A 16,528-nucleotide genomic window follows, 5' to 3' on the forward strand; every position below is an offset into this window, starting at 1 on the left:
GAATCATGGAGGCTAGTTATACCATTAAGGTTACATCACCATCTGGGCTTGTATGGGGGTGGGTACTGTGGGTTCATGTATCTTACAGACCCAGAGAGTTGATTTACCCCTTAAATAATGGGGCTCACCCGCTTTCCAAATTCCAACTGAACCAGTTTCATCACCATGCAGATGATAACATGACAACTCCCCTCCCTCCTCCTCTCTCTTTAGACACCAGCCTGTGTCTCCTCCTTCTGCACATGACAAGACGTTTGTGTCACGTAACGACAATTTTATTCAAAAATCCAGATATTTATATATTTATGTGTCATTAAAAAAACAGTTTTGGATACCAGAGAGCACACTCTTACGGTGTAGTGAACTACATTAAGGGTGTTTCCGTTTTCAAAATATTTACGTAGGAAAAAAACAGATTTGATTGAGAACTATTTGTTTAGAACACCTGTCTCGCTCTCCTGTTGTCCTAGCCAAACTCGCTGCAGCAATAAGTGAGTGTAATTTTAGCACCAAAAAACACCTTTTTTTTCTTCTATTTTTGCATTGAGTGTTTTTAGTTGTTGTTGATGTTTGTTGCTTTTTCCATTTGTCTAACAACTCCTGTACATTTTGTACAAAGACTCAAATAACAGCTATAAAACCAGAGTGTAACACTGTCTGAGTTCCAGTGCATGGGTGGACACACGGGCGCGCACACACACACGGAGTGTCGGGTTGATTATCAGATGATAATGCTAATTGATACTACGAATTTCACTGGGTGAAACAATAGGAAAGGAAATACAATTATAAGATTGTCTTTGTGACAGCTAGCAACATTCCTATATTCCACACCGTGTCAGTGGGTCATTACACACCGCAGTGCATTAACTGACTGTGCTTCGAGTCGATTTACAGAGAGACGGCCATCGAAGAATCTTAAGGAGATACGGCATTTTTCTACGGGTCAAATGCCGTCTGTGTCCCGGTACTCTCCAGAATGAGCGGCTTTTTAGCTATTATAAAGTTAGTGGACTGTTAGTTAGTGGAACGTCTAACTTTTATCAAAACGTGCTGGCTGCGTGGCAACAGCTGTATCAAGTTCAATTTAGCAAAAACACAGAAAAAAAACTTCTAAGAAATGTAGCCTACATAAAAACACATTAATAATATGACACAAAAAAACAAAAACAATCAGTCTGAATCAATAACAAACGGACTTAACTCATTCCATTCCACGCCTGACGGGATGGATAATGCTTCAATTTAGATAATGCAACTTTGGCAAGACAGCTTCAGATATGCAGAGAAGGCCGGGGTGTTTTGCCATATTTAGAAAATATTAAGTGTTTTTTTTAAGCCCCCCAACCCAGAAGATGGAGCTAATCTGTGAAGCAGATGCACCAGACCAACGGAACATCCTCTTCCGTTGGTCTTCCCCTCTGCAAACTTCCATCCATTGGCGCGCTCCAGTTTACTGCTCCCCTCCCCGGTAGACCGAAACGGGCTGCCCAGGTTGTACGGGTGACAATATGGCAGGCATGAGTGCGGCGGGTCCTAGGCCGGGTTCGGCTTCTGGACCGGTCCAACAAGGACTGAAGGAAGCTTTAATCGAGACCCTGACGGCTATTTTGTCGCCTGTGCAAGAAGCGCGAGCCGCAGCAGAAGAACAAATTAAAGTGTTGGAAGTGACAGAGGGTAAGAGCGAGCTAACTTAAGCGAGAGGGTGGGATGACAGCAGCAAGCTTCGCATGTACATTGTGGCCTTAAGAATGGCGACACATTTAAATACTTTCATGCATGATCGTTTTTATTTAATTGGCTATATTCTAGCCACTATTTTAGTCTAACTAAATAGCTAACTACCACTAGTACAACTCAAACTAATACTGTAGATAACTAGCTCGCTCCTATGTGATTGCTAGTATGTTCCACAGCTAGCCAACCAGCTAATGCAAGTTGACTGACGCCGTCATAATTACCCCAGCTAACTAGCTGGCTTATTGGACAGCTGGTTAGTGTGTGTTGTGTACAGGAGTTTTTCCAGTTATTGTTATATTGGCTAGCTAGCTACTGGCACTGTAACTTCAAGCAACACTACGGCTAGCCTGGTTGGCTAACTAGCTAGCTACCAACCATGCGGATCCCACTCACTGAAACTGCTGGCTACACCCTCACAGTTGAATGTGTGCTGGCTAACTTGCTCCCTGCAAACCTGGACGTTTTATTTTCTTAAAAAATAAAACAGGACCATTCTTGTACGCTTTTTAAAAACAACGTCTGCTAGCGTCGCTCCTGCGAGGTCAGAAATACTGTCGTCATGACAACCACTAAATTAGGATGGACACTTCCCGCGAAGACGGCTCCCGCTGTCCTCGTGGGTGGCTTTCCAGCCTACTGCCTTACAGACGGCACCACACTGAACTTGGGATGACATGTCTATTGTCTGATTACCCACATTAAATCATCTACGAATCAATGAATTAATTGTGGCCGCTCAAGAACCGTTGGCTTAGCTGTATAGTCATAGGTTAGCCAGCTCGACTCGATCGTGTGTGTAGTCATTCAGTCACTCAATACATCCTTGTATACTATGGCCTATGGCATGGCCATAAGGACAGTATGCAGTGCTTTTGTCCCAAACTTTTCTCTGTTGCCGCTAAACGGCTGATTCTGCATGCTGTCTGGATATACTGCGGTGTCCCCTGGTCTCTTTCAGAGGAAGGATGTATGGGGTCGTCAGCATTAGCATTGTCTCCCTGGCTGTGATGTCACTTTCTCTTTAATCCACTGACTGAGAGTAATGGCACAGGGATGAATCTCACTGTCCTTATCACTGTTCTGTCTCGCCCCTCAGTCTCTCAGCCCCCTTCACCTCTCTGTTACCCCCCCACTCCCCCTTCTCTCTCTCCCTTCTCTCTCCCCCTTCTCTCTCCCCCCTTCTCTCTCCTCATTTTCTCTCCCCCTTCTCTCACATTCTCTTTTCTCAATCCCGAGCTCTCCTGTTTTGACACCAGAAAAGATAAACAAGGCTTTAGTCAGTTCTGTCATAAACATAATTTTTAACCCAAAAAACGACCTTCTGAACCAGCTAAAGACACAAGACCAGTGCACCAACTACACATGAGATACCTGAGGTTCAGAAGAAAAAAAGCTAAACAATTCAAATTTCAACAAGTTAAATTTCTATTTGACTTTAGCAATGTCCAAAAGCCATGATTTATGTCTGTGTGGCTGGACCTTGATAAAACTTGGACACTTGTTTTAAATGCCTGGGCAGGGCCACGGCACCTCTGTCCTGTTTGGTGTGTGTGTGTACTCTACAGTCTCATCTCTCCATCACTGACACTGTGCTGATGCTGTTGCCATGGTTAATGTTTTGCAGAGTTTGGAGTCCACCTAGCGGAGTTGACTGTGGATCCGCAGGGAGCTCTCGCTATCCGTCAGGTGAGCGCACCATAACCTTAGCTTGTAGTGCTAACTATCCGTCAAGTGAGCACAACAACCTTAGCTTGTAGTGCTAACTTGTAATAGAAAATTACTATTCTTTAAGATGTCTATAATATTCTTTGGCCTAGAACAATTATTGCTGAGGTTTTAACTTCTGTAAAAATGGCATAACCTTTTAGCCTAAGACAGTATTGCTTAAGTTTACGTTTGCTGACAAACGTCTAACAATTTGACTGTTTGACCCTGGTTGTTTTGCCCATACTCCAGGGGTGTTTTTGCTGACAAGTTCTGCTTCTGTCGTCTCAAGCTCTGTTTTTTTAATATTGAGCATCTGTATCCAGTTCTGCAACCTATTTCCCTTTTTAACTTTCTGTTATTGAAGATTCCTCTTTTGATAGACATGAACTATTGAACTAATGATGTAACTGTCTGGAATTACTGTATAAAAGAGTGTTCAGATCATGACACCTTTAGAGAGCCCTTCTACTGCAGACATCATTTATGATACTGTTTTGGAACTGCTCCTCCTTGATTTCAAGAATAAACAGATAAAGACAAATTCTTCTGACTTCAGACATTCAATCATAGAAAATTCCACCACAAACTATCATTCAGGTGAGCGCAACATAACCTTAGCTTGTAGTGCTAACTATCAATCAGGTGAGCGCTACATATTAGCTGCTAGCGCTAGCTGTTTGTCAGGTGAGTGCAACATAACCTTAGCTTGTAGCGCTAGCTATAATTCAGGTGAGCACATCAATGCAGGTCTGTGGTCGTTGCGTGCGAGTCAGATGATCCTAGTTCAAACCCAGGTGTGGGCAAGTGCAGGGAGTGATACCGACGTGCGACTCCATGACACCCTTGTCTCAAATCTTCTTATTCTCTATCCTCCTTTCTCTCTCTATCCTTTTCTTCCCCCTCTTTCTATCCCTCTCCTCCTCCCTCCCCTCTCTCTATCCCTCTCCTCCTCCCTCCACTCTCTCTATTCCTCTCCCCCTTCTCTATCCCTCTCCTCGTCCCTCCCCTCTCTCTATCCCTCTCCTCCTCCCTCCACTCTCTCTATCCCTCTCCTCCTCCCTCCCTTCTCTATCCCTCTCCTCCTCCCTCCCCTCTCTCTATCCCTCTCCTCCTCCCTTCTCTATCCCTCTCCTCCTCCCTCCCCTCTCTCTATCCCTCTCCTCCTCCCTCCCCTCTCTATCCCTCTCCTCCCTCCCCTCTTTCTATCCCTCTCCTCCTCCCTCCCCTCTCTATCCCTCTCCTCCTCCCTCCCTTCTCTATCCCTCTCCTCCTCCCTCCCTTCTCTATCCCTCTCCTCCTTCCCCCCTTTATCCCTCTCCTCCTCCCTCCCCTCTCTCTATCCCTCTCCTCCCTCCCCTCTCTCTATCCCTCTCCTCCCTCCCCTCTCTCTATCCCTCTCCTCCTCCCTCCCCTCTCTCTTTCCCCCCGCCTCCTCTCCAGCTGGCCTCGGTCATCCTGAAGCAGTATGTGGAAACTCACTGGTGCTCCCAGTCTGAGAAGTACCGTCCACCAGAGACGTCAGACAGGGTAAGAGACCAGCAGCTGTCCTCACGTCAACAAACAACAACAAATACACATCAAATACCACCCCCCTCCCCCTGCTCCACTGTAATACTGCCCTCCCACCCTGTTCCACTGTAATACTGCCCTCCCACCCTGCTCCACTGTAATACTGCCCTCCCACCCTGCTCCACTGTAATACTGCCCCCTCACCCTGTTCCACTGTAATACTGCCCTACCACCCCTCACCCTGCTCCACTGTAATACTGCCCTCCCACCCTCCCACCCTGCTCCACTGTAATACTGCCCTACCACCCCTCACCCTGCTCCACTGTAATACTGCCCTCCCACCCTCCCACCCTGCTCCACTGTAATACTGCCCTCCCACCCTCCTACCCTGCTCCACTGTAATACTGCCCTACCACCCCTCACCCTGCTCCACTGTAATACTGCCCTCCCACCCTCCCACCCTGCTCCACTGTAATACTGCCCTCCCACCCTGCTCCACTGTAATACTGCCCTACCACCCCTCACCCTGCTCCACTGTAATACTGCCCTCCCACCCTGCTCCACTGTAATACTGCCCCCTCACCCTGCTCCACTGTAATACTGCCCTACCACTCCTCACCCTGCTCCACTGTAATACTGCCCTACCACCCCTCACCCTGCTCCACTGTAATACTGCCCTCCCACCCTGCTCCACTGTAATACTACCCTCCCACCCTGCTCCACTGTAATACTGCCCTACCACCCCTCACCCTGCTCCACTGTAATACTGCCCTCCCATCCTGCTCCACTGTAATACTGCCCCCTCACCCTGTTCCACTGTAATACTGCCCCCTCACCCTGCTCCACTGTAATACTGCCCTACCACCCCTCACCCTGCTCCACTGTAATACTGCCCTCCCACCCTGCTCCACTGTAATACTGCCCCCTCACCCTGCTCCACTGTAATACTGCCCTACCACCCCTCACCCTGCTCCACTGTAATACTGCCCTCCCACCCTGCTCCACTGTAATACTGCCCTCCCACCCTGCTCCACTGTAATACTGCCCCTCACCCTGCTCCACTGTAATACTGCCCTACCACCCCTCACCCTGCTCCACTGTAATACTGCCCTCCCACCCTGCTCCACTGTAATGCTGCCCCCTCACCCTGTTCCACTGTAATACTGCCCCCTCACCCTGCTCCACTGTAATACTGCCCTACCACCCCTCACCCTGCTCCACTGTAATACTGCCCTCCCACCCTGCTCCACTGTAATACTGCCCCCTCACCCTGCTCCACTGTAATACTGCCCTACCACCCCTCACCCTGCTCCACTGTAATACTGCCCTCCCACCCTGCTCCACTGTAATACTGCCCCCTCACCCTGTTCCACTGTAATACTGCCCCCTCACCCTGTTCCACTGTAATACTGCCCCCTCACCCTGTTCCACTGTAATACTGCCCCCTCACCCTGTTCCACTGTAATACTGCCCCCTCACCCTGCTCCACTGTAATACTGCCCTACCACCCCTCACCCTGCTCCACTGTAATACTGCCCCCTCACCCTGTTCCACTGTAATACTGCCCTCCCACCCTGCTCCACTGTAATACTGCCCCCTCACCCTGTTCCACTGTAATACTGCCCTCCCACCCCCCCTCCAGGCCAAGGCAGCGATCAGGGACCTGCTCCCCGGGGGGCTAAGGGAGGCCATCAGTAAGGTGCGCTCCAGCGTGGCCTACGCCGTGTCGGCCATCGCCCACTGGGACTGGCCAGAGGCCTGGCCTCAGCTCTTCACTCTGCTCATGGACATGCTGGTCAGCGGGGACGTGCACGCCGTGCACGGGGCCATGAGGGTCCTCACAGGTACACACACACACACACACTGGTCCTCACAGGTACACACATGCACACACACACACTGGTCTTCACAGGTACACACACACACAGGTATACACACCCAGGTCCTCACAGTTACACACACACAGGTACAAACACACTGGTCCTCATACACACACACCCAGGTACTCACAGGTACACACACACACACACACACACACAAACACACACACACACTGGTCCTCACAGGTACACACATGCACACACTGGTCCTCATACACATACACCCAGGTCTTCACACACGTTCTCACAGGTACACACTCAGATCATCATAGGTGCACACACACAGGAGTAAATAAGTTGTTTTTAGTTCTGAGTGACTCCTGTCTCTGCAGAGTTCACCCGGGAGGTCACAGACACGCAGATGCCCCTGGTTGCCCCGGTGATACTGCCAGAGATGTACAAGATCTTCACCATGGCTGAGGTGCGGGTCCAGAGCTGTGTGGAGGAATACTGTGATATGTATGAGTGTGTGTGTGTGGAGGAATACTGTGATATGTATGAGTGTGTGTGTGTGGAGGAATACTGTGATATGTATGAGTGTGTGTGTGTGGAGGAATACTGTGATATGTATGAGTGTGTGTGTGTGGAGGAATACTGTGATATGTATGAGTGTGTGTAGTGTTACTGTGTTAATATAGGTGGTCCAGAGCTGTGTGTGTGTGGAAGAAAATTGTGTTATGTGTGTGTGTGATGTCATCCCTGCCGTGTGTGTGTGTCGTAGGTCTACAGTATCCGTACGCGTGCCAGGGCCGTGGAGATCTTCACCACCTGTGCCAACCTCATCTGTGCTATCGAGGAGCTGGAGAAGGTGATGTCAGACTGTCTCACACACACACACACACACACACACACTTTGTGAATGGTGATCTGAGGGATTGGCTTTATAACTGAACTGTTTGTGTGTGTGTGTGTGTGTGCAGGGGGCAGCCAAGGCGCTGATCTTCCCCGTGGTGCAGCAGTTCACACAGGCCTTCATCCAGGCGCTGCAGATGCCCGACGGAGCTTCCTCCGACAGCGGCCTCAAGATGGAGGTGCTGAAGGTGAGCCGCAGGGAATCCTGGGAAATGGAGTCCTAGAAGGCCTCCATTAGCAGAGCCGGGGGCCTGTCTGGGAGTGTTTGACGTGTGTGTGCGAGGGGCTGGGTGTGGTAGATTGAGGGGGGGGGGGAATTATGATACTCATCCTGATCCTGGTCTCTCCTCGTTCTTTTTCTCCTCCCCCACTCTCCCCCACTCTCCCCCTCTTCTACTGTCCCTTCCTTCTCTCCTCTCCCACTCCCCCCCCCCCCCCCCCCCCCCTCAGGCAGTGACAGCTCTAGTGAAGAACTTCCCCAGGCCCATGGTGTCGTCTATGCAGCAGATTCTGCCCATCGTCTGGAACACCCTGACAGAGAGCGCCGCCTTATATCCTTCTGACTCCTCCCTCTTTTCCCTTGGTTCGCTTTTCCTCTCTCTTTCTCTCTCTCTCTCTTTCTCCCTCCCTCTCTATTTATCTTTCTCTCTTTCTCCCCTTCTCTCCCTCTCTCTCCTTCCCTCTGTCTTTATCTCTTTCTCTCTCTCCTTTTCCCTCTTTCTTTCTCTCCACTTCCCTATTGTTCTTGTTCTCCCTCCCTCACGTCTGTGTCACCCAGTCTGATAAGAAACTCTCGCCATCAGGAAGCAGAAAAACCCAGAGCTGGAGTTGTGGTCACTTAGAACTGACCACCTTTTTGAGGCTTTTCACAAAGCCAGTTTTAGTTTTAAAACTGTATCCATTCAGTCCTGAAGGTCAGGATGGATGGAAGCCAGCTTGTTGATGTGGTGTTGAATGGGATGACCTTAACCCGGTGTTACCTATGTGAGGACGGAGGTCAACTACACAGAGGAGGTGGACGATCCTGTAGACTCTGATGGTATGAACACGTTTGGACATGTTTATGTTTCATTCATCCTGCAGATGCTCTCCCCTCTGGTGTGAATGGAAGAACCATTCCTCTCTGAGAGCTTTGGGGTAGTCTGTCGTCTTCTCTGAGGGTTTAGGGTTAGGTCGGTTAGCGGTTCTGATCCGTGGGCAACTGCAAAGCCCGTGATGTACTTTGTTAAAAGCTGAGATCTCAGACCTCACGTGTTTGTGTTCCAGGTGAGGTTCTGGGCTTTGAGAACCTGGTGTTCAGCATCTTTGAGTTTGTTCACACCCTGCTGGAGAACAGCAAGTTCAAGAGCACGGTGAAGAAGGCCCTGCCTGACCTCATCTACTACATCATACTGTACATGCAGATCACAGAGGACCAGGTACCCACTATACCTCGAGGGGAGGGGGGTCTGAGAGGGTGTGTGTGTCTGTGAGAGAGAGATTCTGAGTGTGTGTGTGGTTGGGGGGGGGGGGGGTGGAATGTGTGGGGGTTTTGAGCGTGTGTGCATGTGCCATTTAGCTTGAGTTCCTCATCCTCAGTGTCATGTGTGTGTGTGTGTGTGAGAGCAGATCAAGGCGTGGACAGCGAACCCCCAGCAGTTTGTGGAGGACGAGGATGACGACACCTTCTCCTACTCTGTCAGAATCTCTGCCCAGGACCTGCTGCTGGTCAGTCTACAGACACCCACAAAATCACAACATTACACATCACAGAAAGGCTTCACTGCTTTAACTGTTAACCACTGTTAACCTTTCACCTTCCATAGTGACAAAAAATCATATCTATCGAGTTTCTGCTACTTTGGAAATCACAGTTTTAGTTGTTGAGCAGCAGCAAAAAAATAATAATTGTACTTCATGTAGTTAAAGCTGCCGATCATATAGGCACAGCCAGCGCTCTCGGATTCAATGTTTTAGTTTTGTTCATTTGTGCTGAAAAAAACATTTGGTTTTGATGGGTCACAGACACTCATCCATTCTACATTTTGAATCGTGTTGGTTAACGGTTGTTAACGAGTGTCGGTTATCGGTCATTCATCCCTAATTCCGATAGAAACAAGGCAGTCGATCTGATTCAGTCACTGACGCTAGCTCACTTTGCTTGTGAAGTGAAGGCAGTCAGAGTTAGAGAATTAGTTAGTCCTTGTTATCAATGTCTACATAACACTACCCAGCAGAGCTGTTTGATGTTAACAAGTTGATGTAACTGATCTGGATCTAAATCCTATATAAATGCTCATAATCCTTTATAATCCTAAATCTTCTGTAAATGACCTTTTCTTCCTCCTCCCCCCCCTTCTTCCTCCCCCCCCCCCCCCCCTTCCTCCTCCTTCCTCTTCCTCCTCCCCCCCTCCTCTTCTTCCTCTTCCCCCCCCCCACTTCTTCCTCCTCCCTCCTCCGTCTCCTCCCCCCTCCTCTTCCTCCTCCCTCCTCCGTCTCCTGGTGTGGTTGCCAGGCGGTTGCTACAGAGTTCCAGAATGAGAGTGCAGCAGCTCTCGCTGCAGCCGCCACCAGACACCTGCAGGAGGCTGAGCAGGCCAGGAGCACTGGCAGCGAGCACTGGTACACACACACAGACACACACACACACCAGACACACACGTACACACACGCCTACACCAGACACACACGCCTACACCAGACACACACACACACGCATACACCAGACACACACACCTACACACTCTCACCAGGGACACACCCACACACACACATATAACACATCCATGAGTTCCCCCACACACACACACACACACACACTTGTAAGAATGGTTGTAACCCCCCAGGTGGAAGGTGCACGAGGCGTGCATGCTGGCGCTGGGCTCCGTTAAGACCGTCATCACGGAGAACGTGAAGACCGGGAGGATCCAGTTCGACATGCACGGCTTCCTGGCCGGAGTCATCCTCGCAGACCTCAACCTGCCCGGTGAGTCTATCATCCACCTCCCCGAGACTCATCCCCTGAGCATGTGGATGAGCACGTCACATGATTCTACGAGGGCTTGATCCAATACAATGCATGATCAGAATGGCAGATAAATATATCCCATGCACTGTATTTATGATTTTATTTTTATCCAGGCTATTCATTAAACCTTTTTTATTTTTTTTAAACTGCCCTCACTGTCCCCCCCCCCCCCCCCCCCCCAGCGGCCTCCCCCTTCTTGCTGGGCCGGGCGTTGTGGGCGGCGAGTCGCTTCACGGCGGCCATGTCTCCTGAGCTCATCCAGCAGTTCCTCCAGGCCACGGTCAGCGGGCTGCACACCTCCCAGCCCCCCTCCGTACGAATCTCTGCCGTCAGGGCCATCTGGGGGTGAGACCAACTCTGCTGTACTCTGCTGTACTCTGCTGTACTCTGCCCTGCTTGACTACACTCTGCTGTACTCTACTGTACTCTACTGTACTCTACTGTACTCTGCTGTACTCTGCCCTGCTTGACTACACTCTGCTGTACTCTACTGTACTCTACTGTACTCTGCCCTGCTTGACTACACTCTACTGTACTCTGCTGTACTCTGCCCTGCTTGACTACACTCTGCTGTACTCTACTGTACTCTACTGTACTCTGCCCTGCTTGACTACACTCTACTGTACTCTACTGTACTCTGCCCTGCTTGACTACACTCTGCTGTACTCTACTGTACTCTACTGTACTCTGCCCTGCTTGACTACACTCTACTGTACTCTACTGTACTCTGCCCTGCTTGACTACACTCTGCTGTACTCTACTGTACTCTACTGTACTCTGCCCTGCTTGACTACACTCTACTGTACTCTACTGTACTCTGCCCTGCTTGACTACACTCTGCTGTACTCTACTGTACTCTGCCCTGCTTGACTACACTCGGTAAAACACTCCACTGTACTATGCCCTGCTCTTCTGTTCTCTAGTCTATTCTATCTGCTATATTCTACTTTTCTCTACTGCTGACTATGAGGGCAGGTCAGGTAGCAGAACTGACTGTGTGCGTGTCTTCCTTTGTGTGTGTGTGTGTGCCGCAGGTACTGTGACCAGCTGAAGCTGTCTGACAGCACCCACGTGCTGCAGCCCTTCCTCCCCAGCGTGCTGGAGGGGCTGGTGCAGCTGGCGGCCCAGTTCAGCTCCGAGGTGCTCACCCTGGTGCTGGAGACTCTCTGCATCGTCTGCACCGTCGACCCCGCCTTCACCACCAGCGCCGAGAACAAGATCTGCCCCCTCACCATCGCCATCCTGCTCAAGTACAACAACGGTAACCTCCTCTTCTTCCTCCTCCTCTTTCTCCTCCCTTTCTCTGAGTCAAGCTGTTTAGTTCCAAGGTGGATCGCTCCTCTTACCTCTCTACATCTCTGTCCCCTCCTTCTCTCCCCTTCTCCATCTCCAAAACCTCCATCTCCCCCTCCCCTCCAGACCCGGTGGTGGCGTCCCTGGCCCAGGACATCTTCAGGGAGCTGGCTCAGATCGAGGGCTGCCAGGGCCCCATGCAGCTCCGCCTCATCCCCACGCTGGTCAGCATCATGCAGGCTCCGGCCGACAAGATCCCTGCTGGACTTTGCTCCGTGAGTCTCACACATACACACACTAACCCCCACACACACACTTACCACCCCCACACACACTTACCCCCACTCACACACACACTTACCACCCACACACACCCTTACACCCACACACCCTTACCCCCACACACACCCTTCATACCTGTGCTGGTCCACAGACGGCCATCGACATCCTGACCACGGTGGTGCGTCACTCCAAGCCGCCCCTGTCAGAGCTGCTGGTCTGCCAGGCCTTCCCTGTGGTGGCCCAGTGCACCCTGCGCACCGACGACAACACCACCATGCAGGTAGGGGGGACGGAGGGGGGATGGGAGAGAGGGATGGATTTAGGACAGAAAGACAAATAATACTAATAATACATTATTGGTAGTATTGGTTTATTTATACTCTGGTCAATATCAGTCGGTAGACTTTATGGTCCTGAAGAAATCTTCCTGTGTGTGTGTCTGTCCCTCCAGAACGGCGGGGAGTGTCTCCGTGCGTACGTGTCGGTGGCCCTGGAGCAGGTGGGGGGCTGGTGTGACGAGCAGGGCCACAGCGGGCTGTGGTACGTCATGCAGGTGGTCAGCCAGCTGCTGGACCCGCGCACCTCCGAATTCACGGCGGCGTTCGTGGGCCGGCTGGTGTCCACGCTAATCTGGCGGGCGGGGACGGAGCTGGGGGAGCAGCTGGACCAGATCCTGAGAGCCGTGCTCAGCAAGATGCAGCAGGCCGAGACACTCAGCGTCATGCAGGTGGACACGGGAGTCCGCCGCTCCCTGCTCTCCTCCTCCTCCTGACACACTCATGCTCCTATTTTCTTCTCTTTCTCCTTCCTTTTTTTACTCCTTCATGGTATGTTTTTACTCCTTCAATGAAAGTCTAGTGAAACTGTCTGTGTCTCTAACTATTTCTATCTCCTCTCCCTTCTGTCCCACCTCTCCTTTCCCTCTCCTCTCCCCTCCCTTACTCTCCCTCTCTCTCCTCCCACTCCCTCCCTCCCGCCTCCCTCTCTCCCCTCCCCTCCTCCCTCCAGTCTCTGATCATGGTGTTTGCCCACCTGGTCCACTCCCAGCTGGATCCTCTGCTGGAGTTTCTGAGCAGCCTCCCTGGTCCAACAGGGAAGCCTGCGCTGGAGTTTGTCATGGCTGAGTGGATGGGCCGCCAGCACCTGTTCTACGGCCAGTACGAGGGCAAAGTCAGGTGAGCTGTAGCCTGACCCAAAAACCACACCTGCAGCTCAGTTAGCTGAATGTGTTTGGCTGTTTCCTCTTTCTTCTCCTCTGCCTCCTCCTCATGTGTCTGGAACGACCTTGTCATAGGTAGTGGATAGATGGATAGAAATATGGAGAGTGTATGTATGTATGTTTGAATCCAACGACAAGTATTTAGATAAGTATATAACTGAGTGTATATTATATAGCTCAAGCTTCTTTTTTTTACTATTCTTGCTAAAAGCTGTCATATGTATGTAGCCTGTTCTATAACGAAGTGTGTGTGTATATATACATAGTGTGTGTGTGTGTAGTGTGTTGTTCCCTCTGACTGCTATGTGGTCCTCCGGCAGCACGGTGGCGCTGTGCAAGCTGCTGCAGCACGGCCTCAACACCAACGACAAGCGGCTCCAGGATATCATGGTGAAGGGAGAGGAGATCTTCACGGCAGAGGAGGGCATACGCACACGCTCCAAGTCTGCCAAGAGTAAGACCAGAAACTAGGGGCTTACCAAGACCAGAGAGTCTAGGAGTTTAGGAAGACCAGAGAGTCTAGGAGTTTAGGAAAATTAGAGAGTTTAGGAAGACCAGATAGTCAAGGAGTTTTGGAAGACCAGAGAATCTAGTTTACTAAGACCAGAGAATTTAGCCGAGTGGTAGAGTCCTCATCAAGTACCCATCAATGATGCAACTTTTTTTCAAAACCTTACCTTTAGAAACTTTCTTTAACAAAAACAAATTCTACCTTTTAGAAAAAGTTGAAAACTGTTTTATTTTTCACACACAGTGAAAGGAGGGGACAGGACTTTTTTTCAGATGTTTTTTCGAAATATATTTTCAACCTGAAACTTGTTTTTAGAATATTTTTTTTTTTTCAACCATTTCCAAAAAAGCAAATTACAAGAAATAATATTGATCAAGACACCAAATACAGATTAAAACTGAAGTAACGAGCATGGCTTGAAAATGTAACAAGTAGAAAGTACAGATATTTGTGTAAAAATTGTAAGAAGTGAAACTAAAAAGTTTCTAGAAAAATGTATTGTCAGGTACAGTAACAAAGTATTTGTTACTTCCCATCTCTGAAGCTTGAGACCAACTGACGATGTTCCTCCCCCTCCCAGATCCCGAGCACTGGACCAACATTCCGCTGCTGGTGAAGGTGTTCAAGCTCATCGTCAACGAGCTGTCGTCCGTCGTCGAGGCCAACGCCACCAGGAGCGCAGCGGCAGACTGGAGTCAAGGTACCGTGACCTCTGAACCTGTCGACCTCTGAACCTGTCGACCTCTGAACTTGTCGACCTCTGAACCTGTCTACCTCTGCAACCTCTGAACCTGTCGACCTCTGAACCTGTCTACCTCTGCAACCTCTGAACCTGTCGACCTCTGAACCTGTCTACCTCTGCAACCTCTGAACTTGTGAAAATGGGCTTTGCTACCCTGTAAAGGTTCACGTGAATAATGATGAATGTTTGGGTTTTTAGAATCCGGTGGCATGTGGGAGGAGCAGGACCAGGAAGAGGAAGAGGAAGATGAGGAGGACGATGAGGAAGATCAAGGTTTGAGTGGACAACTGCTGTCGGATCTCATCGCCTCCAACAAGTATGGTGAGCTGATGAACTTACAATTGCCGCATGGAAAGGGGGAGGAGGGGAAAGGATATTTGGACCGTTGTGTGTGTGTGTGTATATAGCAACAATCATGGTGAGATGTTGAGTGATGGCGATGAGCAGAGGAAAGGCAGGAAGTATTTTGCTTTGGAAAGACGATTGGATGGAGATGGGGGAGGGTTATGACTTGATGAAAAATAACGTTTTAGAAGCCCTGCACTGAACAACTGTCACCTGACCTCCAGTACTGTCTCTGCAGATGAGGACTACTATGAAGATGATGATGAAGAAGATCCAGATGCTTTGAAAGACCCCATATACCAGATAGACCTACAGGTAAGACCCCATATAGCAGATAGACCTCCAGGTAGGACTCCATATAGCAGATAGACCTCCAGGTAGGACTCCATATACCAGATCGACCTCCAGGTAGGACTCCATATACCAGATCGACCTGATGTTCTTGTCGCTGTGTTTTAGGCCTACCTGACAGACTTCCTGACCCAGTTTGCCCAGCAGCCCTGCTACAGCATGTTCTCAGGTCATCTCAACGAGTCTGAGAGGAGAGTCCTGCAGTCCATCGGCATCTAACCTTTGACCTCCCAGACCCCCACCCTATCCCTCACCCTCCCAGATCCTTTCTCGCTCTCTCACACGCACCCTATCCCTAAGTCTCTCCTGCCAATGAATTTCCGAACCTTGAGATTCTGACTGACTGCTGAAGGGGTGACAGAGGAGTAAATGTGAAAGAGGCAAACAAGCACTTATCAACCTCCTCTCATCTCCTCCACCTAGCTTGAATAAGGAAGGGGGAAAGACAAGAGAGGAGGAGAAGGTGGAGAAGAAGGGAGAGGAGAGGGAGATCCATGTTGCTCTTAGAGGACGAGGGCATCGTGGCGCGTGTCTCCTCAAACCTGAGGAGCACTGTTAAGGGTTTGGAGATCTGCTGTGGGACACGAACCACGAACCGACCACTTTCTGTGTCCCATTTGTATCTCGGCCCATTATTTTTGTGCTTCTGTGAAAAAAATAACTACAAGAAAAAAACTAAACTTCCACCAAGAGGCAAAAAGAGATCAAGTTGATGGACGATTGGAGAATCTTGACTCTCCGAGCTGAGGAGAAACATTGGCGGCCTTATTTTCCGAAAGAGTTGACTTTTCGGATTGGAAAGAGGACTTTTACTTCAGCGGTTTCTAGGTGGGTATGAAGGATTCACACTGTTGTCATGGTGACTCACACAGCCTCGTCATTTCCTTGTACCTGCTGGAGTTTTTGGATGAAATATAAATAAAAGCCCTTGTAGGACACCATTTTACGATTCTATCCCCTTTTTTTATTCTGTCTGGGGAATGGGAGTATCTCTGGTTGTAGCATTTGTGTATTTTGGAGTTGACGCCGCTACAAATCCTCCCCTTTAGGCCATGTCACTTTTGGATAAAAAGTAAATAAAAACACGTTA

General features: G+C 49.8%; 1 protein-coding gene across 1 annotated transcript; it reads left to right on the top strand.

Annotated features, from left to right (window-relative positions):
- The first annotated feature begins 1,418 nt into the window (after nt 1–1,418).
- Nucleotides 1,419–16,379, top strand: ipo9 (importin 9). Its single transcript, XM_047026476.1, has 24 exons — nt 1,419–1,677; nt 3,365–3,426; nt 4,888–4,974; nt 6,599–6,800; nt 7,169–7,257; nt 7,558–7,644; nt 7,757–7,876; nt 8,139–8,239; nt 8,669–8,727; nt 8,955–9,106; nt 9,297–9,395; nt 10,183–10,289; nt 10,514–10,653; nt 10,878–11,040; nt 11,730–11,956; nt 12,115–12,263; nt 12,422–12,550; nt 12,722–12,997; nt 13,279–13,445; nt 13,810–13,943; nt 14,581–14,700; nt 14,941–15,063; nt 15,326–15,402; nt 15,547–16,379. The coding sequence occupies exons 1-24, from the start codon at nt 1,512–1,514 to the stop codon at nt 15,655–15,657; spliced, it is 3,147 nt and encodes a 1,048-aa protein (XP_046882432.1). The 5' UTR covers nt 1,419–1,511; the 3' UTR covers nt 15,658–16,379.
- Nucleotides 16,380–16,528: the final 149 nt, after the last annotated feature.

The sequence above is a fragment of the Hypomesus transpacificus genome, chromosome 9 (assembly GCF_021917145.1).
Source record: "Hypomesus transpacificus isolate Combined female chromosome 9, fHypTra1, whole genome shotgun sequence".
NCBI lineage: Eukaryota > Metazoa > Chordata > Actinopteri > Osmeriformes > Osmeridae > Hypomesus > Hypomesus transpacificus.